This window comes from Monodelphis domestica, chromosome 4, assembly GCF_027887165.1.
Source record: "Monodelphis domestica isolate mMonDom1 chromosome 4, mMonDom1.pri, whole genome shotgun sequence".
Classification (NCBI taxonomy): Eukaryota; Metazoa; Chordata; class Mammalia; order Didelphimorphia; family Didelphidae; genus Monodelphis; species Monodelphis domestica.
Window position 1 is genome coordinate 218,263,377 of NC_077230.1, and position 27,906 is coordinate 218,291,282.

General features: G+C 34.7%; 1 protein-coding gene and 1 long non-coding RNA gene across 6 annotated transcripts in view; one reads left to right on the forward strand and one right to left on the reverse strand.

Moving 5' to 3' along the window:
* Window positions 1–27,906, forward strand: part of CCDC150 (coiled-coil domain containing 150) — a 120,739-nt gene that overhangs the window by 15,343 nt on the left and 77,490 nt on the right. For 4 of the 5 annotated variants that reach the window (XM_056794139.1, XM_056794142.1, XM_056794143.1 and 1 more), the window contains exons 6-14: window positions 191–307; window positions 3,890–4,019; window positions 8,572–8,619; window positions 9,678–9,766; window positions 13,531–13,638; window positions 17,413–17,537; window positions 17,766–17,943; window positions 19,024–19,083; window positions 26,048–26,161. In XM_056794139.1, coding sequence (XP_056650117.1) covers window positions 191–307; window positions 3,890–4,019; window positions 8,572–8,619; window positions 9,678–9,766; window positions 13,531–13,638; window positions 17,413–17,537; window positions 17,766–17,943; window positions 19,024–19,083; window positions 26,048–26,161 — 969 coding nt within the window. The remainder of the gene's footprint in view (window positions 1–190; window positions 308–3,889; window positions 4,020–8,571; window positions 8,620–9,677; window positions 9,767–13,530; window positions 13,639–17,412; window positions 17,538–17,765; window positions 17,944–19,023; window positions 19,084–26,047; window positions 26,162–27,906) is intronic. The other variant, XM_056794141.1, reaches the window with a different exon arrangement.
* On the reverse strand, window positions 21,322–27,364 carry LOC130453740 (uncharacterized). The gene is made up of 3 exons (XR_008911276.1): window positions 24,053–27,364; window positions 22,697–22,748; window positions 21,322–21,583 (listed from the first exon to the last, which is right to left on the reverse strand). It is a non-coding gene; the product is annotated as an uncharacterized LOC130453740 (long non-coding RNA).

Sequence of the window (27,906 nt, forward strand, 5' to 3'; positions counted from 1 at the left end):
TTTCTGAGGGTCATACATGTAATGAGTAGCAGACCTAGTTTACTCCATTAGGAAGATACAAAATTTCTGAATCATAGAATTTGTCAAGATGGTGGCATTGTTTGGTGAACTGGTGACAGTTATTTCAATTCTTGTTGTCAGTGTGGTCTTTGGTTAGTCTTGGTGTTTTAACATCTGTGTTGCCTTGTAGCTAAGGGAACAGTTATCTCAGGAGAAAAATCTACGGGAATCTCTTGAGGAATCCCAAGAAGCTATGCTGTGCAAAGTGCAGGATATGGAAACAACAGTTGAGCTGGAGCGAGAACAGGTAGGTGAGGATCAGGATTCTTCTGTTCATTATTATGATGAAGTAAAACAGGAAGAAACTGCACTCTTATAATTTTACCTAGATTTAGTAATTCAGTTTTCTTTGGTGAGCCTCTGAAAACAATCTTCTCTGTTGTCTTTATAGTTTTTTTCTTTTGCCATAATAAACATAACAGAGACAATGTGGTGTCATGGAAGAAACACCAAATCCTTGAGTCAGAAGAACTGAGTTCAAGTTCTGCCTTAACTATTTACTGTTTCATGATCCCATGTCTTTGAGCAAGTCACTGAACCACTTTAGACCTTTAAGGTTCTTTATTTAAATAATCTCTAATGTCTCTTCTGGTCTTTATGTAAATTATGTAAATCTCTATGGATTTGTTTCATGAAGTGAGGACTACCAATAAGTAAATATAAAATCATATTTACATTTGCTATTTAAAATTCCAGTTAGACAAATATCAGACAAATATGGCTTTGGCCTTTCCTGGTTTGAGTATCTACAAGAAAAGTAATGTATTTATTATATCTTGAGTTCCTTTATGGGGAGGATTCAAGTAGTTCAGTCATTTTACATGCTGATATCTATAATCATAGCATCTTTTTTTCAGTTAATAATTGGTCATCCTTCATAGTCTTCACTGTGTAGTAGTTATATAGAGTGGTAGATTTAGATTCAGGAATCCCTTCTATGACCCTTATTAGTTATATCACCCTAGGCAAAAGATGCATAATCACAGAATTAGAAGGTTAAAAGGCACTCTCAACAACCATGTAATCCAATTCATTAACAAAAGAGATCCTGAATATTACATACATTATTAGTGGTTGTACATTCTTTGCTTGAAGACTTTTTAAGAGGAACAACCCACTAGTTCCTGATAGAGATCATTTCAATTTTGCACAACTGCTATAATTGCTAGGTAGTTTTTCCTGACACTAAAGCTAAATTTGCCTTTTTACAAAAGGTTTGGTCTTCTGGGATCAGACAGAATAAGCTTAATCCTTCCTTGATATATGAGCCCTTCAAATTCTTGAGCATAGCTACCATATCTCCCATAATTTTTTTTTATCTTCAACTTAAACATCCCCAGTTCTTTCAACTAATGTTCATACATCATGGACTCAAGGCTCTTTCCCATCCCCTGGAAACTCTATTTGATCAGTATTCTTCTTAAACTGTTATGCCTAGAACAAAACACAGTACTGATGATGAGGTCTGATGAGGCAAAATGCAATGGTACTATCACTTCATTCATCCTGGAAGTTATACTCCTTTTTCCGCAACCCAAGATTATTTTAATGGTTTTGGGTACTGTGTCTCACTGCTGACTTATGTTGACCTTATAGTCCACTGAAATCTCTATGTCTTTTTTCCAGACAAACTGCCATCCTACCATATCTTTCTTATACATATGAAGTTATGTCTATCTCTGATGAGTTTTATCTTACTAGAATCAATCCAGTGCTCTAGCCTGCCAAGATCTTTTTTTGGATCTGACTTTGTTAGCCATTGTCAGTCAGTTTACAAGCATTTAGTAAGCACTTGCCACCTACCTGGCATTTTGCTAAGCACCAGAGCTACAAAGAACACAATCCTTCCTCTCAAGGAGCTCAAATTCCCCTGAGCTTTTTGTGATCTGCAAATCTGATGTTTATACCATCTGTGCCTTTATTCAAGTCATTAGTTTAAAATGTTACACATCAAGCACAGATCCCTGGGATATTCCAATGAAGACCTACAAAGTTGATATTGAACTATTAACAACTACTCTTTTGAGTCTAGCAATCTAAACTATTGTGAATCATTTGATTATATCATCATCTCATCCATATCCCTCCATCGTCTTCACCAGAACAGTACTAGATGCTTTGTCAAAAGCTTTGCTAAAAGGTAGATATACAATATCCATAGCACTCTTCTTCTTTAATATACCTTTTAAAATAGAAAATGAAATTTAATCTGGCATAACCTGTTCTTGATAAAAAAAAAAAATTATGCAATATCTCTGCAACTACCATTTCCTTTCCCAAGTGTTCACTAACCCTTTCTTTAAGGGTATTTTCCAGAATTTTTCCAAGAATCAAAGTCAGGCTAACTGGTCTATACTTTGGAGACTCTGTTCTCTTCTCTTTTTTAAAAACTTGAAATATCATTTGCCCTTCTTCAATATCACAGTACTTTTTGCTTTCTGTAATAATTTAAATATCACTGATAAGACTCTGCAATTGCATCTGCCATTTTTTCCACATGTAGTTCATCTAGCTAGGCCAAGTGACTTGAACTCATTAGGGGCAGCTAGGGTTCTCTTATTAAATCTTCTTATCTCAGGTATGACTTTACTGTAGATCATTTATGTTTTCCCCTTTCCATTGTAAAGGTCATTCTCCTTTGCAGAGAAAATAGAAAGAAAATAAGAGTGAAGGAACTCTTCCTTCTTTATATTGTTAGTTGTCATGTTCTCTCCATCCCAAGCATAGATATATCCCTTCTTTAAGGCTTTTTTTTCTCACTTTAGCCAAACCAAAAAAAAAAATCAAAATAAAACCCTTTTTGTAGTCTTCATCTTATTTCCACTGGCTCAGATCATTCTGAGCTTTAGCATTACTGGCATTTTTACAGAACCAGGTCACACTCTTATGTCCACTCATCTACACTTGCCTGGATTTGCTTCCATTTTCTGTACATTTTTTAAAATCTAAGTTGGTTGGTAAATTCCCTGTGCATATACATTAGTCTCTTCAGACATATCTCATTTTCCTGTGTGATGAGAAGTTAGTCTCTTTGTCTTTGGATTTTCATTCTTAAACACCTACCTTCCTGGTGGGCTGACTTCCCTTTTAGCATTTTAGTTTATGTCCAACTACCTATCTTTCCTACCCTTCAAAATCTTTTACAAAAATGTAGGATCTGTGTTAGACTCTAACATCATTTAACCTTTCTGAGCTTCAATATCCTCAGCTTTAAAATGAGGAAAATAATAGCACTTAATTCAGAGGATTATTGTAAAGATAAAATGAGGTAATATATGAAATGTACTTTGTATACTTTAAAGTACTATATTAATGTTAGCTTTCTTATTATAGAATTAGAAAAAGAATTTTAATTCAGTATTCTGATCATGCATCCTTAAACCATACTTTTAGAACAAGAAGGGACCTTTTCATTTTACAAATGAGGGAATTGAGGTCCAGAAGAGGAACAAGACTTGCCCAGGGTCATATAAGTATTTGAAGCAAGTGCTGGAACAGGGAAAACCTGTGTTACCTAACTAATGTCTCTTCACTCTTTTAGACATTGGACTTTATTCATGTATTTGCCTATTTCATTTATGCACATTAACTTAATTTTATTTCACAGAATTTAGAAGGTGGAAAAGACCCAACAGATCATTTTGTGTATCATCCTCATTTTAAAAATGAAGTCATAAAGATCTAAAGAGGTCAAAACAGCTGGCCCAAGGTCTTAATGCTGGTTATAAAGTCGGGACTAGAGTGTTTGTAAAAGACATTAGAATGGAAGTTTGCCTGCAGTAGTTTAAATATTTTTTTAGTTCATAAAAATGAGATTTTTTCATCTCAGGTAAAAGTTCTACAACAAGATTGCTTAATCTTGAGAAAAAATATAGAGACCACTCAAGAACAACTACATCAGGAACAGCAACGAACAAAACAACTGCAGGCTGACTGTGCAAAGCTGAAGACTGAGCTAAGTATGAAAAGAAACTTTTGAAATCAAACTCCCTTGTTCTCCAAGGTGTCTTGGCCAAAGCTTGAATTGATAAGATCTTTCTAAGACCTTAGTCTTGTAATGATGAAAAATATCACCTTTAAAGTTTGTTATGATATTAATTTATGGTCGCCAAGGAATTTATTTATGAAATTTCTAAAATGAAACACTCAAGTCAGAATGGAGTTTATGGTGGTTTAATCACAATGGGAGTAAGAAAAGGGAGAGGGAGAGAAGGAGAGAGGAGGAAGGGGAAAAGGTTAACTCAATCTTCTGGTAGAGCCAGAGGGAGTTTAGGTCCAAGGGCCAAGGGAGAATCAGTCCTTGACTCACATGACCGATCTGAAGGAAAGCTGTCTGTGGGCCTCCTCTCTGCTCGAGTTCCTAGCACCAACTCCCGTCTAACCCTGTCCACAGGAAGTGAGTGAATTCCAGAGGCTGTTCCCTACCTCACTTCCTGTGCCTCACAAGTGCCAATGGTGGCCCAAGCTTGGCTTAGGACAGCCCAGGTGGGCAGTCCTTTTTTGCACATATCTGTTGAGGGCCATATTCTCAAATAATTAAATCTTGAGTTTTTCTGCAGCCCTTCCTAATCTCTACCTGAGTAGGGTGGAGATTGCAGTTTCCAAGACCTGATTCTGTTACTCCAAGTATCTCCATTGTCATTGATCAGGAAATAGCTAAATCCCATCCTCCTAAGAATGGTCTGAACAGGGTGGAGTAGTTTTGAAATTCACAATACCCCCTGAGGCCCGAGGAAGACTAGTCTCTCCAATGGGTCTTGTAAACATACCAGCTATGAAATTACAGTAGTTAGAGATAAGGGAAAAATAGAGATAGAGACAGAGAGAGAGACAGCAAAACCAATGTTTTGCTGGGCACATGGACAAAAGCCAATTAGGGGGCAGTCCCCTTCGATAGAAGAGTGTACATTCAAAATAAATTCAATCAACCGCACCCCAAGGTTCATTCTGGATCTTTCTGTAGTGAAGGGGTTTAGATATCTTTCTGCAAACAGTTCATTCTCTGGATTCAGTCAGTTAGCAAGCTTCTTCTCTGAAGATCTATCTTGAACAAAATTTAAATCTTGGATTTTATGAAAATACAATCCCCCCTGAAGAAAATGTTGAAAAAAACACTGACTCCAGCTGAGGATGCAAGGTTTAGTTGTGGGGGTATGTGAGTTAATTCAAATGGAAAACAAAAACAAAAATGAAAACAAAAGAAAGAGAAAAAAACAAAAGGAAAAGGAAAAAATTAAGGGAAAAATATAAACCCTTTATATATACATATATTTATATTAAAGAAGAATTCAAAATTAGTATCAAAATATCAAAAATCGGTATATAAAATTTTGAGTATTAGGGTCTTTAAAAGCTCTTTTATTATTATATTTTTCTTTCATGTGCAATATACTTTTTTCAGTTTTTTTTATTTTTTCTCTTTTTTATATTTGAAGCACATGTCACCAGCATTAAGATTTTCTTTAACTTTTTGACTTTTCAGTAATATAAGTTTAAAATACATTTGCTAATGCATACCCCAAAAGCTTGTGACTATAAAAATGATGCTACTAATTATTTAAAAGAAATTATGGGACTTTGCTTAATGATTCTGTCTGATTCCAGGACAAGATATACACAAAAGAACCATTGCACAGGGCCAAAGAAAACCCAATCCAGGATGGATTGATGCACTTCTAGGCCAATACAAAGGTCTTGAACCTAGTGTGAAGACTCGAGGTTACTGCGTTTATCATTGCTAGACATAGGATTTCCTTGTGTCCACACTCACTCTGAAAATACTCACAGACGAGTATCCCCAAAACCTTGGCTCCTATAATCTGGTCCCTTTTTCTGTCTTTCATAATGTGTTAACTTTCTGTAGTCCTGGCTACTGACTGGGTAAATGCATCATTTCTTAGATCATTTAATTGGGCCCTAATTCAAGGACCTGTTATAGATTTAGTTTTCTTTTTACTTGGAATGTTTACACATAAGACTTTGATAGTCTATATTTTCATCCAGTATTTTCTTTTTTTATTTGGATTTTTCTGATTTCTTTTTAATTTCTCTTACCAATTGGTTCATATACCTCATACCTCAGCCATGCATCCCTAAGTGATCCTATATTTTTCAATCACCCACAACATGGGGAAATGTAAAAATAATATTATTTAAATTGCAAAGTTTAAATTGTTTTTTGAGAAGAATTTTAGGTAAAGAAAGATGCTACCTCTCTGAATCCAGAAACTGAACTGTTGAAGATACCATGAAGAAGCCTCCAGACCACAAGTGCACAAAAATGAACTTTGGGTGTGGTTGATTGAACATTTATTTGTATGTATACTTTCAAGCCAAAGGGGACTGCCCCCTAACTGACTTTTTGTCAATGCAACCAGCAATTATTGGTTTTGTTTTTTTTCCCCCTCTTAGCCTCACATTATTGTAATCTTTAAGTTGATTGTTTTCATGATCCTTTTGGGGAAAAAAATTAATTTTTTCCAAAAATGATCACACGGAAAAATGTAAAAAATAGAGTTGAATCCATGACTTCAATCCTCAGAAGCCCTTGCTCTACTTCTCCAGAATGCTTTGTAATCTCACTGAATTTTCACCTGGGCTGAGAGCAAGATGGGGTATTTAAACCTAGTTGTGAATAGGCTCGGCCTCTTTTGGACTTCCGTTTTAGAGCAGACGCGTCTCTTCCAAGATGTGAGGTTATCCTGTCTAGGCCTCTCTGGCCTAAGCACATGCTTTCTTATTCTGTATTTCCTTTAATCCTTAACCTTTAATAAACCTCATAAAAATATAATACTCCTTGCAGAGAGAAACTAATTTCTTCCTGCCTCAGCTTCCCCTAAAATTTAACTGTTATAGTCTTTGGGTTGAAGTAGTTAAATCACTAACTTCTTTTATGATTACAAGGGATTCTAAATTCTCAAAGAGGCCATTATTATTACCCAGTTTTTCCATGGACCTGAAATCCTTTTCCTCAGTATTCTTCATCCTTTTTCATCCTCCACTGTCATCTACCTTTCATGTTAGTTATGGCAGAAAATATGGCTATATCCTAGGGCATATATACATTACAAGACACTGCCTCACCTCTAAGAACACTGTGCAGTCAACAAGTAGTTACCAATTGCCACCTCTATGTCTAGTACTATAGTGCCTAGTATTGTGGTTACTTGTAGGACAGTAGTAGAGAACCTTTTAGAGATTGTGTGCCCAAACTTCCCCCTCACACTGCCTGTGAGTCCCCTGCATTAACCCAGACAGGGATGGGAGGAAGTATTCCCATTGGGTTACTGAGCAGAGGGGTGGGGCATGTGAGAAATATCTTAAGCTGTGTGTGGAGATGGGGAGGGGAGCAGCCCCCCTCCTGCATGAAGAGGCACCAATGTCATGGGTTTGCCAACACAGTTCTAGGATAAAGTATAACTTAGCAGTTGGTAGAGCCAGTATATGAATCTATGACTTTTAAAAGCAATTATTCTATTCTCTCTTTGGAAAGAACTCTATTTTTCTTTATTCCACTGATTACTTATATGACCTTGAAGATGTCAATCCTCCTGAACTTCAGTTTATCTATACCATAAAAAGTTGAACTGAATGATTAGTAATATCCTTTGTAACTGTAAAATTCAATCATCCCATGTATATGTAGCAATTTTCAATTTAGATAACAAAGGATTGCTTTTGGTTGTTTGATCTAATGAGCAAATCAAAAATTTTTTCTAAATTTTTTTAAGTAAGCTAAATAATTCCCTTTCAGTCTTATTTATACTGTTATTTATTTAGCAGCCTATTTCTTCCATATTCCTTAAAGGTTAAGCTTTGGCCCCCCCATCTGACAGAATCCTCACACATTCTAATTTAATTTATTTAGGATTAAGATTTAGTATTGTTAAGGAGAGTATCATTTTGATTCTTGAACCTACTGTTTCAATACCTGTGTTAAAGAAAAATCTGTTCTAGCTTTTTCAAAGTGTTTCCTTTAGAATCAGTGAAATGGATTAAATGAGTCTTGATTTTTAGAATATCATCTTAATGGAATGAAACTAAAAGTATTCATGGATTTTTTTCTCACAAAAACTGTCAAACCTCTCAGAAAAAGATGATATCAAAGAGAGACAATGTAATGTAATAGAAAGCTAGCTTCAGGAAATATGATAGAGCTTTTAAATTATTATCTTATACCATTATTATTATCTTATACCACAGGAATCAAAAATAACATAAAATTTTACTTCCAAGGTTTAGCCAAATTGTTGTCCCTTAGAGAATGTTTTGAAAATTTGAAAATTTTCCTAGTCCATTTAATTGATAATTTAAAAACCTGACTTGTAGAGCAAGCTCCCCTTGATATACATTATGTACCAACTGGTAGCTTTCTGCTTCATTTCCAACCAGTAATAATGTGACTACAAATATCTGACATATTATTATTTCAAAAGAATTTTGAAAAAGGAATTTTTAGATGAAAAATAATTCAAATTTACCACTGAAAATTATATGAATTTTTTGTTCTAGGATCCAAAGATGACATAATTTCCCAGTTACTTGAAGATGGAAAGGCAAGTTGAAAATCATTATAAAACAAATTTTATTCCTTCACTGAGTAATTTTGATTTCTTTTTAGTCTTTCAGTTCTGCTATGTGAGAACTTACTTTTCACATACTATATTAATAGGATCCTATATGTCAAGAAGAATTACTGTGTATTCCTATGTCTGGGGTCTGGATCAGAGATACCATCAAGTCTGTTACTTTTTTGCATTTTCCTTTGACCTTGGGAATCCCAAAGAATGTCTTCTTTTTAACAGAATTTGATTAATGAATGAAAGAGCAAGAGTTGTTTTTTTGTTGTTTTTTTTCTCAACCTACATGATCTGGTCATTGGTGTGGATGAGGAGCAGTGGATAGGTTGCTGGACTTCCTCTTAATTAACCATCACCAATTAAAGACGTCTTGGGATATTCAAGGCAGGGGTTGAATAATAAGCTCCTAAAAATCTATTTATTGGGCTGCCTGACAACTCAGATCATCCAACTGAGAGAACCATGGAGACCTATATAATTTATCAGTTATGATGCTGGCCTAACCAATAATCCTGATGTAATCAATAAACATATTCTTACCCCAAAATCATTCTCAAGTTATTTTTAATCATAACAGCTGAACCTACTAATTAATATTTTAGAAATTAGCATGCTAAATGTTTATAAGTGATCAAAGTGCAGCCAAGACTGTAGTCAAGTTAACAACATATTTATTTACATATTTATTTACATATACTAATTTTAAAAAGAAGCATATTTCCATTTTCTACCAAATTTCACAATATTTAATAAATCAAAACTTTGCAATGAAACACAGTAAATATTGTATTGCAAAATTATATTGGTATATACCCTTTGCCTAGAATTTGCCTAGCCTTAATTAGGTCAGCTCTGTCCTCTGTGGGACAGTTCTCTTCTGGAGTAAAGGATCCAGTTAGTCCTGAGAGAGGGTTAACAGATTGTTTTATAACAATTGGAGCAGTACCTGAAATGTGGACTGTGAATATGAGCAGGTGAACTTTAATAGACTCTTTGTATTTCTAAAAAAAAATTATTTGCTATTTTTCTTCTAGACAGTGCAGCTGTCTTTTAGTCAAGAGCATAAAGAGAATACACATTTAAAGTCCAAGATAGCATCGCTTCAGGAAATGGCAAAACAAGTCCAGGTAATTAGAATGACTTTTCTTGAAATACTCTTGCTCATTTTTCCCTTTCATAGACTCATAGCATGATAGATTTAGAGTGGGAAAGGGCCCTAAATTTCATCTACTCTGGCCCCCCCACCCTCTTTTATAGTTGAAGAAACTGAAGTTCAAAAACATTAAGTTACTTAGTTGATCTCACAAAAGTAGAAATGGTAGTTTTCCTTGAATCGTTGATTAGCTTTATTTCAGTTAGAGAGCCCAAAGATTGGAAATAATTTAATCCTGGTTAGTTTAAATTAAATTCCATTCATACTGATTATACAAAGTTAGAATTTCCCCAAAATCCAATTCCATAAGGACTTTTAGAATTTTCACTACTCCCAATCACTTTTCACCTATTATTTCTTCAGAATTTAAGTTTCATATGCATATGTATTATTCATTCAATCAGACTGTTGAAAAGAGCTGTTTATTTTTTTCCTCTTGTATCACCCACAGCAACCAGAGGAATACAGACATATCATGGACCTTTTTCTATTTATTTGAGTACTATTTACTGTGGTATAGTTAATATTCAGGATATGGACAAGAGAGATGATGTTGCTTAAATAAGAAAGAGTAAGCATGTAGCTTTAATTTTGTTATTTATCTTACATTTTTGCATACAGGATTCCAAACAATTATGTATAAATGGGACAGCCTCTAACATCATAACTGGAAATTTAAGTAGAAACCATTTGTTATGGCAGAACAAAGCACCGCCATCAGGTTTTTCTTTTACAATAGAGTATATCCCATCTATTCATGAAGATCATCCAGAATTAGATGTAATAGTACAAATAACTATAAAAAATATAAATTAATAGTACAGTAGTGTAAATAACCCTATAAAAAGTATAAACATTATAAGTGATAAATATCATAGAAGGTATAAAACAAAAAAGACATGCTTATGACAAGTATTGAAGAAAACTACTGCAGAATTGAGTTTGAAGAGGGATATTCTTTGATTTCCTATGGATAGTGAGGTCGTCTAGATTCTCCTATTTTTAGATGACATTATGCTAATAGCATCAAGCTCCAGAACACTGCAAAGCTTGCTTGTAGTGATCTACAGTTACTCCAATGGGTTCAGACAGTCTATTCATCCGCTCAGGAAGACCAAATAGAAGAATATTGCACGCATTTTAATGGACAGCCTATAGAACTGGTCTAACATTATATGTATCTGATTCATAAAGTAAAGATGAACAGTGAGTTGAGTTCAGAATGGAACTGGAGCAGGAGAGTGGTTTGGATAATGTTTGGGGAATCTTAGTATTCTTTTACTGATCTCAAGCTTCTAATGAAAGCAAAGGTCCATATTTCCAATGATTATATAATACTGGTATTGCTGTGAAACTTGAAACAATACTTCCTCTAAAAAAGTGCATAATATAGATGGTTATAGAGAGGTACCTTGTGGAGATGCACAGGCTGTATCATATAATCTCAAGGAACTCAGAAGAACAGGAGTAAAGAACATTATCAAAGAACTATATGATAAAATAGGTTGAGACAATAAGGAGCTAGCCAGAGTACTCACCTGGTGGCTAGATGATATCAGGAAAAGTGAGGAGGGCTTCCAATATGTTGTTTGGATCATCTGTGTTGAATTTTTGGGAAGAATTTTTTTTAAAAGCCCCATAGGATTGGCAAGCATGAATTGATTACAGTCTGCATTAATTTTTTAAATTTTATTTAATTAATTTAGAATATTTTTCCATGGTTACAAGATTCATGTTTTTTCCCTCCCCTCCCAAAACCCTCCTCCTATAGCTGATGCGAAATTCCACTGGGTTTTACATGTGTCATTGATCAAGACTTATTTTCATATTGATAATTGCACTAGAGTGATCTTTTAGCGTCTATATCCCCAGTCATATCCCCATCAACCCATGTGATCAAGCAGTTTTTTTTTTCTTCTGTGTTTCTATTCCCACAGTTCTTCCTCTGAATATGGCTAGTGTTCTTTCTCATAAGTCTCTCAGAATTGTCCTGGATCATTGCATTGCTGCTAGTAGAGAAAGCCATTACATTCAATTGTACCACAGTGTATCAGTCTCTGTATATAATGTTTTCCAGGTTCTGCTCCTTTCACTCTGCATCAGTTCCTGGAGGTCGTTCCAGCTCGCATGGAATTCCTCCAGTTTATTATTCCTTTGAGCACAATAGAATTCCATCACCAACATATACCACAATTTGTTCAGCCATTCCCCATTTGGAGGGCATCCCCTCTTTTTTCAATTTTTTGCCATCATAAAGAGCACAGCTATGAATATTTTGGTACAAGTCTTTTTCCCTATTATCTCTTTGGAGTACAAATCCAGCAGTGTTATGGCTAGATCAAAGGGCAGACAGTCTTTCAGCATCCTTTGGGCAGAGTTCCAAATTGCTATCCAGAATAGTTGGATCAATTCACAACTCCACCAGCAATGTATTAATGTCCCAATTTTGCCACATCCCTCCAACATTTCTTTCTTTCCTTGGCTAATCTTCTAGGTGTAAGGTGGTACCTCAGAGTTGTTTTGATTTGCATCTCTCTATAAGATATTTAGAACACTTTTTCATGTGCTTATTAATAGTTTTGATTTCTTTATCTGAAAATTGCCTATTCATGTCCCTTGCTCATTTATCAGTTGGGGAATGGCTTGATTTTTTTGGTACAATTGATTTAGGTCCTTATAAATTTGAGTAATTAGACCTTTGTCCAAGATTTTTGTTATAAATATTTTTTTCCAATTTGTTGTTTCCCTTCTAATTTTTGGTTGTATTGGTTTTGTTTGTACAAAACATAATCAAAATTATTTATTTTACATTTTGTAACTTTTTCTAACTCTTGCTGCTTGGTCTTAAAATCTTTCCTTTACCAAAGATCTGACAAGTATACTATTCTGTAGTCTGCATTATTGGAGAGAATTTCTGAATCATTGAGATTACAAAATCATGTGCATATTTAAAGTTCTTTTTGATAGGTTTTATTTTTTCTCTAAAATTTCTAAATTATTATTGTATCAGCTTTGTTCATTTATATATTTGGACATTTGTATATTTGAAGCTAATCATCTGTTCCCTTTAAATTTTCTAATTTATTATAATATACTGTGCTGAATTACCCAATTGATTTTATGGAGTTTGTTCTTTTTTATTTGTAAGGATTTCCATTTTCTCTTTCCTTTTTTATTGTTAAATTTGCTAATGGTTTGTCTTCATATTTACTTCTTAAAACTAACTTGATCTTACTGAATAAATTATCCTTTAACTTTCTGTTCTTTTTATATCGAAACTTGCCTTTATAATTTTTCTATTTTGTTTTTAAAATTTCCATAGAATTATTTTCTTTATTCATTTTCTAGTGCCTTTAGGTACAAGCCTATTAATTTATATTCTCTCTTATTTATGAAACAATATATTCATAGAAGTTCATCCACAAGGAATCATTCTGATGTGTGATATTATCATTGTTTTTTTAAGTATTGTGGATTTTTTTTTATTTCTTTAAAACAAGGAAGACTAAGTGTTAATCAGTGCTGAAAACTTCATTGTTGGTCCATTGAATAATGGACATTCCTAATTTAAATGTGGAGCCACTCAGGGTCTTTTCAAAAAACATTTTAACATATTTTGCAAAAGTTTAGAACCAACTATTAGGTAAAAAAATTAAACTTTTCAGTTGTCTAAGGACAATGAATTGTTAGGTATACAATAGTCCTATCAAATTCTAAATATGTATCTTTTTTTCTTAGATGTTAAATGACCAATTGAATAAACAGTGTTCAGAGTTGAATAACAAGCTTCAGACTGTTACTTTGGAGAATGTCAAACTTGTTTCAGATCATCAAGCTATTTTAAAGGTATTAAGTTAATATTAAACTACTTATCTAATACAATTAGCACACAATCATAGTGTCTCAAGGACTGAGATATTTGAACAGGTTGAATATATAATAAAGCAAAGAATATAAAAATAAATCTCAAATAAATTAATTATAATATTTCATTTTCTTGGTAGTGGTTTCACCAGAGCTTATACTTCTTGTCCTTTATAAAACTATATTTTCTTAGAATTTTCCTTTTACTTAAGGATTGCTCAAAAATATACCTCATGATTACATAATTCCTTTCATTATACTTTGTCCTTTCCCATCAATACATCTTTGCTTCTGTCATTCCCTCCAAATGGACCATCTCTTTCCAGAAAATCCAATCACAAGCTCTCAGTTCTCTTGATCCATTAAGGAACACCTCAGATGTCACTTTTTTATTCAATATTTTCTGATCACCATGCCTAAAATGATCTTGCCGCTGAAATTAGTGTCCAGGTGATAAACTTATTGTCTAGACTATTATCTAGTTGATATGCATTATTTTCATCTAAGCACTTAAATTTACTCTTGTTTAGCTTACTTCTCCTACAAGTTTGTAGATTCCTAGAGGAGAGGAACTCTTTTAGTCACTGAGAACACCTTGAACACAATAGATACATAGTGAGACAAACATGTGTATGTGTATATGTATATCCATGTCTATATATATGTATATACATACACACTTGAATATGTATATATAATATCTAAATGGAAGGAGGAAGTTCTATAGATGATAAGGTCCTCCAGATGTTCTTATTATATAAGTCAGTCACACTGTACAGATTTCACCAAACACCAGAACATTGCTTTCTTCTGAATGAAATCTATTATAAAAGAATTTGACTTAACACTTAGAAAAAATTAAGAGGACTAAAAAGTCTATTGTCCATACTAGCTGATCTGTCATTAAATATATCTTGGACAACTACTGAAGATGAAAAATGAACTAGTCCCATAATGGAATAAGAGGAAGATAGTGTGGGTTACAATTTGGAAATTGTCTGGTACTTTTTATGATCTCCTGCTTCTTGAAACAGAAGCCCATTTTTATTATCATGTTCTTAGTGTAAGTCATGGAACATCATCGCCTCTGAAAAATTAAAATTGTTCATCACACAAAGGGCAATGGGTACGTACATGTCAAGTCTGAGTAGGCTTCAGCATATTACCAACAAGGACTTACACAGAAAAAGAGACATAAAGGATGCATTAGAAAGTTTTTACTGAAAAAGATAGTGGGTCAATCATGGATAAAGAAAGAATACCGTCAGGGCACCTGGGTAGCTTAGTGAATTAGCTAGACTTAGAGATGGGAGATCCTAGGTTCAAATCTGGCCTCAGACACTTTCTAGCTGTGTGTCCCTGGGCAAGTCATTTAACCCCTCATTGCCTATCCCTTACCACTTTTTTGCCTTACAACCAATACATAGTATTGGTTCTAAGACAGAAGGTAAGAGTTTAAAAAAAAGAAGAGAAAAAGAAAGGATACCCTAATTAGCTATATAGTTTTTATGCACAATTTATATTCACATAATATCAAGAGATTTAGAGACAGACCCCAAGCAAGTTGGATAGATTATCTAGAGAGGACACTACCTGTATATAAGTTCCACAAGATGGGGAGATATAGTGAGATATGATCTGCATTATTGGAGACAGGGCTTTCATTGGTAAAATCATAGATCTATATAAGTACTTAAGTAGACCATCTAAATATTGTATATGAGAGAATAAATTAAATTAATAAAGTATTTAAGAAATTACCCACTTCAGAAATTTAGAAACAAAAATGGGTAGTGTATAAAAGAATATCTCACTGAATCAGATTTTTAGGGTTGAAAGGGACTCAATTGATCATATCATCTTCAAACTAGTAAGGAATTCTTACTATAATGTTCCTAATAAGTAATCTTTTAGACTCTATTCAGAGATCTCTAATGAAAAAGGAACCACTTCTACTTTGTTATAGTTCTAATTGTTTAGGAAGTTTTTGCTGATATCAGGTCTCAATTTGCCTCTGCCCCTTCTAAATATTGCTTTTATTTCTGTCCCCTGGAACCAAATAAAATAAATCTAATCCCTTTCTATATTATAACTCTTCAAATACTTGAAAACAGCAATTATTTGCCCAGTGATTCTTCTTCAGGCTAAACATCACTAGCTCTTTAAATTAATCCATATATAGCATGGACTTAAGGCTCTTCCCAATCCTGGCATCAATCTCATCAATGTCCTTTATAAATACAATGATCCGAAGATAATCTAACCAGGAGCAGAGTAAAGTGAAATTATCTTAAATTTTTATTTGCATCCCAAGATCTTAGCTTTTTTGACTGCTACCTCATATTGCTGTGTTATAAGCTTGTAGTTGTCCAAAACTCTCAGATCTTTTTCAGATAAACTGTTTTCTAACCATGCCCTACCCCCATATTGTACTTGTGACATTGATATTTTTAATCTCTATCAAATTTTTAATTTATTTCTATGGAATTTCATTTATTCAAATACAGTCCAGTGCTCTAGCATCTCAAAAATCTGTTTAGATCTCAAGATTAGCCTTTCATATGTTGTCTAATTGTTCCAGCTTATATGAAAATTTGATAAGCTTGCCACCTGTGTTCAGCAATATAGGATAGATTCAACAATATAAATCCTTGATGCACATTCTCCTGGAGGCCTCCTGCCAAACTGTAATTGAACTATTAACAAGATTCTTTGAGCTGAGTCATTCAACCTATCCTAAATCTATCTAGCTGTATTATCTTATATCGTTTTGAAAATCAGGACATTTCTTTTGGGGAGCAATATTATTGATTGCTTTTTAAATGTATTTCTATAAAGCAAGGATAAAAAATAGAGATTAGGCTATTATTTTATTGGTATAAGAAACTCCCAAGTGAACTCCTTCTAACAAAGCAGGTTGGCACCTCCTTAGTTATCCAGAGCAATGGTATCAATTCAAGTAAAAGCAGCACTATATACACCAAACTATACAAAAGGATCTGAAGGCCACATATTGACTTAGAAAACAACATATTGAAGTTGTCTTTGTTTTAATGCATTTTCATTAATTTTGTTAAATATTTCCCAATTACATTTTATTTTGATTTGGATAGCACTGGGTACTATAATGGATCACTGGCAGCCTGCTGATTCTGCATGTTTGATACCTCTAACCTACAACTTTAAGAGGTGAAGTGACTTATCCAATTACCCGGCCAATGCATGTCATAGGCTTGACTGACTCCACTCTTCCTGAACTCAAAGCTGATTTTGTATCCACTTTCTACCATGTTACCTCCTAATACATAAAGCAAATACTTTTGAATTTATTTGCAATAACAAATTGAAGGTTAGAGATCTTTTACATGTCAGTTTTGAGTTAAAGGGGCCTGATAATAAATATTGTTGCCCTTTTCTGTTGTAACTATATATGACCATCATATGAGATGTCATTTACTGAAGTAATAATGCTTTTCAAAATGTGATATTGGTAATGGATATTGATATTGATCTATAATGTGAGAAAAGGCATATGTTAAGTTAAGAAGAATTCTAGGTGGTAGGAATATAGAAGTAGCTGGGGATTAAGCTGTGAGTTTAAAATGGTATTCCTTAAAACAAGATTCTACTTATTTTCAATTTTCGACCAGCTTATTTTTATAAGTTCAAGGTTTTCAAAATACTTTAATGTACTTCCTCTCAAGTATTCCTTTTTTTATTACCTAAGTTATGTCATGTTGAACTCTTTCTCCCCAGGCAGAGCAGGAACAAGTGATTCAGAAATTACAGGAACAAGATTTAATGTTAGATGCTGCCAGGATAAGTATTGCGAAAGAACTACAAAATAGTCAGAATGAAAGAACCCAACTTCAGAAACGTCTGTGAGTTAGTTTCAACCATTTTTTGCTTTCTTTTTTTCTTGACAAACATTGCTCTGCTCAACCTTACTTCTTTCTAACAAATAACAAGACAAGATGAAACCAAATGTCATTGTAATATTTTTGTTACTGTCCTTAGGGAGTGAACATGTTCTAAGATATCTTGTACTTATCATTTCTAAGCAGAAATCTTACTAGCTTTACCCATGTTGACTTGTTATACCCCTGTAGTGATGCCTTACACCTTGAACACAGCAAATGTAAACAAAAAGCAAAGGAAGCAGAAGAGAGAAGAACAACACAAAAAGAGTTACAAGAGTGTACTATTGTTAGATTGCGAGGAGAACTGGAAGTAGCACTAAAAGAGAGAAAATCCCTATTGAAGGGAAGAGAGAACCTACACAAGGAGGTAGAAGCAGAATTATGCCTTTTAGTAGTGACATTTTTGTTTTTAAATTACATCAGAAGAGCAAAAGTTACTGAAGATACTTTGGCTGAATGGTTTGTTATACTAAATGTAGTTTTTAATAAAGTTGAAGAAATTTGAATTTGAGAAAGATATGTAGATATCTATATATGTTTTGTTTATTGTATTTGTGTTCCCAGTACTTAGCATATGACTAGACATATGAATATTGATTGATAAATTCATTGACTTATATGCAAAAATAATCAATTTTAGTAATTAAGATGTTGATCAAATTTAATAATATAATTAATTAATTCTACTAATTAAACATTAACAATTGTTCATATGATATGTTAGTTAAGGCAATTGGTTTAAAAAATCGATTTCTCCTAAAGTAGGTAGGCAAGTAGGGATTAAGGAAGAACTTCCAGAATCTTCCAAGTTAGTCATCAGCAGTTAATAAACATTTATTAAGCACCTACTGTGTGCCTGGCACTGTGCAAAGCTCTGAGTATACAAATGAAAAAAAGATAGACCCTCCTCTTTAGGAATTTACAATCTTACAGGGAAAGAAAACACAGAAATGACTGACAAGCCAGGAGAGATGAGGTAGAGAAGGAAAGTACCAAGTGGAGGGGAAAGGTGAAGAAGTCCCCGAGCAGGAGTGTAGCCAGGTGAAAAATGAAGATATACCTGAACTGAACTTCCTCTTAGAAGGAGGTTTTAGAGCCCATTGTTCCACCCTCCAACCAGAGGGACAAAGTTTAGTGATAAGGTGGAGTACCAAAGCTGATGAACTCTTGTAAGAATCGGTGGTTTTCCCAATTATGAACTTCCTGAGGCATGGTACAAAAGTCAGAGAAGTTGGAAAGAAATCTGTGGAATCCGATGCACAGATATCTGTCCCTAATTTCTGGGTTGGTTTGTGAAGCCTGCTCTGCCTCAGAAATTTCCATCTTGGACTCTTTCTGAGAGGATATACTGTTTTTGCAGTATAGGATTAATTTGATGTGTAGATTGCTTCTAGTAGCTTGTCAGTAGTTTTTAAAATGATCAATTTCTTCTATTTTTCATGGACAGTTAATGAAAACAGAGAGTCAAGAGAAAAGCAAACTTGAAATGGAATTAAAGAAAAATAAGGTATTATTGATTCTGATTATGTCATTTTTATTGGTCATCATTTTCCTTAGATGTAGGCATCCAGTGCTCTTATCTTTGAATAGATGTTGATCATAAGATTAAAGTTTTAGAGCTGGAGGAGAGTATATAGGATCATAGATATAGAATATGAAAAGTGCTCAGAAGCCAAATACTCTAACCCCATTTTAGAGATGGGGAACCTGAAGTTCAGAGAGGTGTTGTTAGTTGTCCAAAGTCATGGGGGGAAATGGCAACATGAGACTGACTGAACTGCAGACCCTAAAGGCATATGTTATTAAAACATATTAGCTGTCATCACTTCTGAACCAAGTATGGAGAATTTATCAACAATTCTGCCCCCTCAACCAGAATGGCACTTTAAGGGTATATAAAAACCAGAAGCAATAGCACCCGGCTTTTTTGGGGGGGAGAAATAGAATTAGTTTTCTATCTGTATATTTTTCTCCTATCATTTATCTACAAAAGATACCTTTTTTTTTTCCTGAATCATATTGGGTAGCTTAGGCAGACCTCTGAGTAGAAATACATACATACACAGAAGCATATAAATAGACATATACACTTTAAATGTAACTGGTGCTTCTATACATATAAATGGAGCTTAGATCAAATATCTACATCTTTCTATTTGGACTTTTATCTTGGAGCTTTCAATTTATGACTTGAAAGGTGAAGCTAGCCCATTAAGGATCAACTATACATTTTGCCATAATATAAGTATGGTGTGGCTTCTAATCAGGTACTTACACAGTATCCTTTTAACTATAGCTGGACTTTTGTTGTATGAGCAGGGAATGAGATTCAGGCTTCCAGAGTCAGGTTCCAAAAAAATCTTGATATAGAAAAAGCATCAGGCTAAATTTAATAAGATAAAATTTAAGAGGAATAAATAAAATCTTTCTCACAAAAATTCAACCTCACCTGTGCAAGAGATGGAAAGGTATGATTAGAAAAGATGTTGTCTAAAGAGGACTACAGCCCAATATAAGTCAGCAATGTGCTGTAACAGTCAAAAATGCTAATGATTTGTGAACTAAGGTTGGGATCCAGTTACCACTGGACTTGGAATTTTTCTTCTGGATTACTTAACAATTATATATAATATGTATTTAACTTTAAACAACTATGAAACCAATAATGTGTACCTTTACACCAATTTATACTTAAAAATGAACTTTATGTGCAAAATATCCACAGCAAATTAGTAATTCTGTATTTTCTCCCATTTTTCTATTTGTCCAATCATCTGTTTATCTATGTTTTGAGGGAGAGTTGGTTATAACTTGGATATATATTGTGGTTCTTTAATTATATTGTTTGATATAAATTTTTCTGTCATTCTTCATTCTAATGGTGTAGAATTCTACTAAATTGATAGCCTAGGGTTTTTTTCAACCATTTACTTCCTGTTGGGTGGTTGTATTATTTCCAGTTCTTTGCAATCATAAACATTTCTGCCTTTTATATTTTAACAGATAGTCTTTTTTCTATTGATAGTGTCACTTTAATACTGTTCCCAAAATATTATTGGGTCAAAAATATTTTTGTGTTTTGTTGTCTCCTGTTAGATTGCCTTCCACAAAGAATCTACTAATTATAATTCCATTAGAAGTGCAAAAATAGAGGGCAACTGGGTAGCTCAGTGGATTGAGAGCCAGGCTTAGAGATGGGAGGTCCTAGGTACAAATCTTGGCTTCAGACACTTCCCAGCTGTGTGACCCTGGGCAAGTCACTTAACCCTCATTGCCTAGCCCTTACCACTCTTCTGCCTTGGAACCAATATACAATATTGATTCCAAGATGGAAGGTAAGGGTTTAAAAAAAAGTACAAAAATATATCTATTTGTTCACAATTGTAACAGTTAAATTAGTTTCTCTGCTAAAAGTATTATATTTTATGAGGTTTATTAAAGATTATTAGAATTTAAAAAGGACAGAATAAGAAAAGCATGTGCAACCTACTCACAACATCCTGCCTGCAAGGTAGAGAGACGTGTGTGCTAGAAGCGGAAGCAGAGCGACCCAGTAGGCAGTATAGTCAGTTTAAATACCCATTTTGTTCTTGGCCCAGGTGAGGACTCTGGTGAGATTTTAGGGAATTCTGGGAACTACCAAGGACTTCTGGGAATTGAAGTCTGGGGTTCAAATCTCCATTTTTACAATTCTCTGTTTGGCACTATTGGGAAGAGTTTCCCCAAAAGGATCATGAAAACATAATCAACTTAAAAATTACAATATTTTGAGAAGAGGAAAAAAGAACAAAGCCAATAATTGCTAAACACATTGACAAAAAACCAGTTAGGGGGCAGTCCCCTTTGGCATGAAAGTATACATACAAATAAATGTTCAATCAACCACACCCAAAGTTCATTCTTGATCTTCTCGTGCAGCTTGTGGTCTGGAGGCATCTTCATGGTGTCTTCTCCAAACAGTTCAGTTTCTAGACTCGGAGGGGTAGCATGTTTCTTAACCTAAAAATCTTAAAAGGAATTTAAACTTTGCAATTTAAAATAATATTTTTACATTCCCCCCATGAAGAGGGTGATTGAAAAACACAGGGATCCTTTAGGGATGCATGGCTGAGTTATGAAGTATATGAATCAATTGGCAAGAGAAATTAAAAAGACATCAGAAAAATCCAAATAAAAAAAGAAAATTTCTGGATGAAAATACAGACTATCAAAGTCTTATGTGTAAAAATTCTAAGTAAAGAAAAATAAAATCTATAACAGGTCCTTGAATCAGGGCCTAATTAAAATGATCTAAGCAATGCAGCATTTGCCCAGTCAGTAGCCAGGACTACAGAAAGTTGCCACACTATGAAAGACAGAAAAAGAACTAAATTATAGGAGCCAGGTTAGGAGCCAAGTTAGGGATACTCGTCTGTAAGTATTTTCACAAAGAGTATGGATATAAGGAAGGCCTATGTCTTAACGTATGTTAAGTGTCGCAACCTTGAGTCTGCACACTAGGTTCAAGTCCTTTGTATTGGCTTAGAAGTACATCAATCCTTCCTGGATTGTTTTCTTTGGCCCTGTGCAGTGGCTCTTTTGTATATCTTGTCCTGGAATCAGACAGAATCATTTAGCAAAGTCCTATCATTTTTTTTTAAACCCTTACCTTCTGTCTTGGAGTCAATACTGTGTATTGGCTCCAAGGCAGAAGAGTGGTAAGGGCTAGGCAATGGGGGTCAAGTGACTTGCCCAGGGTCACACAGCTAGGAAGTGGCTGAGGCCAGATTTGAACCTAGGACCTCCCGTCTCTAGGCCTGGTTCTCAATCCACTGAGCTACCCAGCTGCCCCCCCTATCATTTTTTTAAACAATTAATGGCATCATTTTTACAGTCTCAAAGTTTGGGGGCTTGCATTGACATTATAGCAAATGTATTTTAAACTTATATTACTGCTAAATCAAAAAAGTTAAAGAAAATATTAATACTGGTGACATGTGCTTCAAATATAAAAAGGAGAAAAAATAAAAAAACTGAAATAGTATATTGCATATGCAAGAAAAATATAATAATAAAAGTTTTAAAATTCAAAAAAATAGCTTATAATCTTTGACACAATATAGAATACAAGGCTTTCTTACCAAAAATGAGATCCGTTTCCTCTTCATATCTGGCCATGATCCACTGTGAGTACTAGCAAATGAATTTTACAAGGTAACAGTTATTTTTTAAGTAAAGAACAGTATTACAAATATGTAGGTATCAATATCTTCTAAATTCTCAATAGCCCAGTTAATTATAATAGCAAACAAACACACTATCATTTTTTACACATGAGTTGCTGTATGGCATTTAGAAGTCTATGAACTGATTTTTAACATCATCAAGAAATCTAGATATCATTACAAAATTGTGGCAGAGGAGTCTAGGAAAAATTCAAACCTCTGTAAAGTGAGTTGAAGAGTATACATGAGAGATGCTCCTTTTTTTTTTTTGGAGGCTTCTGAGGGTACAATGTCCTGGGATTAACTTCCCAGCTTCCATTCACATTTTTATAAATGTGGGAGTTGGGATGATAATTATATTTTACTTCAGCTACTAAAATGGGCCTTAACTCCTAGGGGCAGGCAAAATGACCAGATTGTTAAAAAAATTCTAAAAATCATGTCTAAAGAACCCTTAAAATCAATTTGAGATATTTAGCTCAATAAAATTTCCAAAGGTTGTTATAGCAATTTTCTGATAGAGTCCATCTATTTTCTATGTGACAATTTACAAAGTCAAAAATAGAAAAGCTGTTTTTATATGGGCTTACTCAATAATGTTTGTTCAATATGGTTATAGGGGAAAAGCAACAGAATTTTATAGTAGTAGTTAAAACCCAGTACATTAAACTGATTCAGTGTAATAGTATATTGAATGCAGTAATATATGAACTTAAATTAAATCTTAAACAAAACAATCAGTAAAATGCAATAGAATATAGAGATTTTTATAAAACATTGGAGTCCAAAATGCCTTAAAAATATAACCTCCAGTCTCTTTAAAATTCCTTTTTTTTTTTAATTATCCATTTAGATGCCTATTGTCAGAAGGCAGAAGATTGGTAAGGGATAGGCAATGGGGCTTAAATGACCTGCCCAGGGCCACACCGCCAGGTGTCTGAGGCCAGATTTTAACCCAGGACCTCCCGTCTCTAGGCCTGGCTCTCAATTCACTGAGGCACTGAGCTGCCTCCCCTTAGTGAGGGTGGGTTTTAGGAATCTCAATTTGGGCCAAAGAATTGCAGGGAGTAGAAATTCTATCCTGACTCCCAGGTGAGCTAAGTGAAATAATCAATACAGTCAAAAGATATCCTTTTAAATGCCCCATGCTTGTAAGTTCCTGTTTGGAAAAGTTTCTTCCTTCTTTCCTTCCCCCGCCCCCCCCCATGTCCTTCCCCCAGTCCATGTGGAGGCTAATTGTAGCCTAAAGGAAAAATCACCCCCCGTTTTTACCAGCCAGTGGAAGTGAGTCTGGGGCCTGGTGTGATGAGTGATCTGTTCTGAGGCCAGAGTTGCAGGCGGGTTGGGATCAGCTGGGCCAGGTGAGAGAGAGAGAGACCAGGAGCAGGAGCCGGGAGCTGCGACAGGGGTGGGCAGGGCCGGGACCAGGACCAGGTGAGAACAATCTGGGTCTGGATTGCAGGCAGGAGCGAGATGAGTCAAGAGGCTTGCTAAAAAGCCTTGGAGAAATGTGGCTTAGAAATCATTATCTAGGCTATCTTTTTTTTTTTAATTGAGAGTTTTTATCCCTTTTGATCGCCAAACTTTTAAAATTAAAATTAGTTTCTCTGCTAAAAGTATTATATTTTATGAGGTTTATTAAAGATTATTAGAATTTAAAAAGGACAGAATAAGAAAAGCATGTGCAACCTACTCACAACATCCTACCTGCAAGGTAGAGAGACGTGTGTGCTAGAAGCGGAAGCAGAGCGACCGAGTAGGCGGTACAGTCAGTTTAAATACCCATTTTGTTCTCAGCCCAGTTGAGAACTCTGGTGAGATTTTAGGGAATTCTGGAAACTACCAAGGACTTCTGGAAATTGAAGTCTGGGGTTCAAATCTCCATTTTTACACAATCCTGACATGCCTGAATTTTGTCACTTTTAGTTACATTTTTGTGTGTGAGTATGAAATGATCCCTCCAAGTTGATTAAATTTAGATCAACATATTTTGCCTCTGTCCAACATGGTTATCTCACTTTTCAAATATCTAATTTAAGATCGAAGGCCCTGCCTCAGAAACTTGTGACAAAATTTTGCCAACCTCTATACAATCCCAGTTAAGCTATCAAAATATAAGATAGTGACTGTTATTAAATAGGAACTGTTTTCTAAACACTGTAAATCCTTTTTGATATTACAACACAGAATGTTAAATGGTAGATGTAGTAGTATCAAAGACTGCCTCGGAGAATACACTCTACATGAAAGTGTGGTTGTGCCTTTGGGGTTGCTTAACAGAGGTTAAGCTAAAAACTTTAGTTTGAACAACATAGCACATTTTCAGAGAACTTTACCCTGGCCAATTTTCATTCAGTCAAAAGGGATTTATTGATTACCTGCTTGCTACACAAGACATTCATTAAATTGTCCTTGATCCATTCTGAAAACTGAATAGCCAGAGGAGACTGTGGCCCTGCTCTCATAGACTTTCCTTCTGTCATGTAACTCTGTTATGCTTAAGGTTTAAATTGCATGAAGTTCTAATTAGAACTGACTGTTGAAACACTCTGGCAAGTTTATTGATGCAAAATAGTTATAGTTGTACCTTCTTTATCCCAAGTAGGTCTTCTTGGTTAATTTTTTAGAAATTAGCTTTTTAAAAAACTTTTTTATTCTTGTCCATTTTCCCTGACCCTATTTAGTCCACCTGTCACTTGTCTGAAAACCCTACATAAACCTGAGCCTATGTCTCTCCCTTTAGCTAAAGGGCATATCCTACTCCTTCTCCTGGTTACCACTTGATAAGCTGCTGTGGGGCCAAAGGGGGCCACATGAGACTTTAACCCTAACTGAATTTCTGTTCATCTATTCATATTTTCCTATACTGTTGTTGAAAGTATCAATAGATCATATTCTAACACATAGCCATATCGCTTTATGCCATTCAAGGAGTTCTGTCCTTAATTTGCATGACAAAATAATCCAAGATAAATGAACTCTGACAGGTTATACTCTAGCCAGATTTTCTGTAATTCTATTCATTACATTCTATAATTTGGATATATGCTACAATTATAATTAAATTTAGCTTAAGCAAATGTATGTTAAGTGCTTACTATTTAATACACTTTGTTATCTCTCCAGATTGGCTACTCAGACCTTCAGCATTAGGGATAAGTGAGCAAGTACATTAAATGACTTACATTTTCACTTAGACTTGGAATTAGAAAAAGGATATAGTGTTCTTAGTTCTGGAATGACTTTTCCCCCCCTTTTGTTCTAAAGCAGGAAATGAGTGCCCTAACCAATACCTTACAAGCCCTAGAGAAGGAGAATAGACTGCTCACAGATCATATGACAGCAATGGAACACCAAAAAGTAATATCTGAAAACCATGAGGTAGGTATCAAAAGACCAGCCTAATCTAGTAATTTCTAGGTCATGCTTTAGGAGGTGGATTTTTTTTTCTATGTTTGTTGAAAGTCAATAATAAAGTTAAATACAGCAAAGGTCTCTCAAATATAAAATTGATTAAAACCTTGAGAGAAATAAAGATTTAGGTTAGCTCTACAAACAACTATTAATCAATGGAAGAAAGTAGTGTTAATACATTCTGCAAAAACCTCAAAATTATTTCTATTGTGTTGACTTGGATATTTTTTCCCTCTCTGTCCCTACTTCCTACAGTTTTGAGTGAAGTAATTTTTTTCTTTACATAATTTCCCCCCCCCCCCATCTAACATTAGTTCGAAGCAGAAGTATTAAATCTGCAAAGGTTGTATGAGAACAGTTCATTAAAGTTTATTAATTGGTCCCAAAGGAGAGATGTGAGAAGATACTTCTAACCTATTCTTTTGCAGAAGTGAGAGGTGCACAGGTGAACATAATATGTTTTTATATTTCTTCATGTATTGATCTTTTACTGCTTTTCCCCTTTTTTGGCATTAAAAATATTTGTTATATAGGATAGACAGACCTCTGGGAAGAGGAAAAAGAAGAGATAGTTGGTAGAAGTTTTGGCCGTGGAAAAACAATATAACAGTAAACATTACATAAAATACCTATTAGTGTAAAATAAATGGTAGCATGAATCTCCTCCACTTAAACTAATTTGTGACAGATAATCAAGTTTTGGCAAATACTAGATTTGAAGTTTGGTTTTCTGAAGTTACCTAAGTAGTGTTTTCCTTTGTAATGAGTTCAGTATCTACACATTCTTTCTATAGCAAAGGCAATTTTAAAAAAGAATTCTACACCTTTTTGTGAAGCACTTAAGCTATTTCAAGCCTTGTCACAATCTTCTTTTGACTTCAGATACAAAGAATCTTATGTTCTTTTGGCCAAGAGAATATCACACTGGAAAAAATGGAACAAAAATAGGTAGCAGCAAGTAATACCCAATTAGGATGGGGACAGAGTAGAGAGTACCTCATTTCCCTTGATGGCTTCAAGCTATCTGGCCCAGATGATTTGTCCTTAGGTTCCAAAAGTCCTGGCAGAAGTAATTGTTGAGCAACTATTAATAATCTTTGAAAAATTGTCGAGAGTAATAAAGACACTTCAAGATTAGATAAGGGCAAATGTCCAAATTTTCAAATTAAATTTGCAACTTTAGCCAGGTAAACATGATAGCAATCTAGACAGAAGACTCTTCCTCTCCTCAGCACCTACCGATATAGACTACCTCAAAAGGCCAAAAAAAAAAAACCAACCAAATTCATATGAACAAAGGGAATCTACAGTAGGGCGCAGCATTGAAGGTATGTAGGATTTGGGCATTTCCACACCATAAGGGGGTGAAAAAGCTTCCACCAAAAGGCGAGCTGATCTAACCTCCCCCACCCCACCTATGGAGCCATAGTCAGAGCCAGTGTGTGCTAGAATCAGTGAATGAGTGAGGGGCACCTCTAGGTCCTTGGAAGCTGACTAAGACCACCAAAGACCTACCCCTAAGAGCAGCTAAACCTGAAAAACCAGCAGGATGAAGAACACAGACAATGGGCACCTGTTGGGAGATAACACAGAGAAGGGCAGCAAACAGCAGAAGCTACAGAGACTTGAGAGTAGGCCTCAGGCAAAATCCTTTCTCCTTAGCTCCATACACAGAGAGCCTGCCTTCCTCACTCAGATTTCTGACTGGAAAG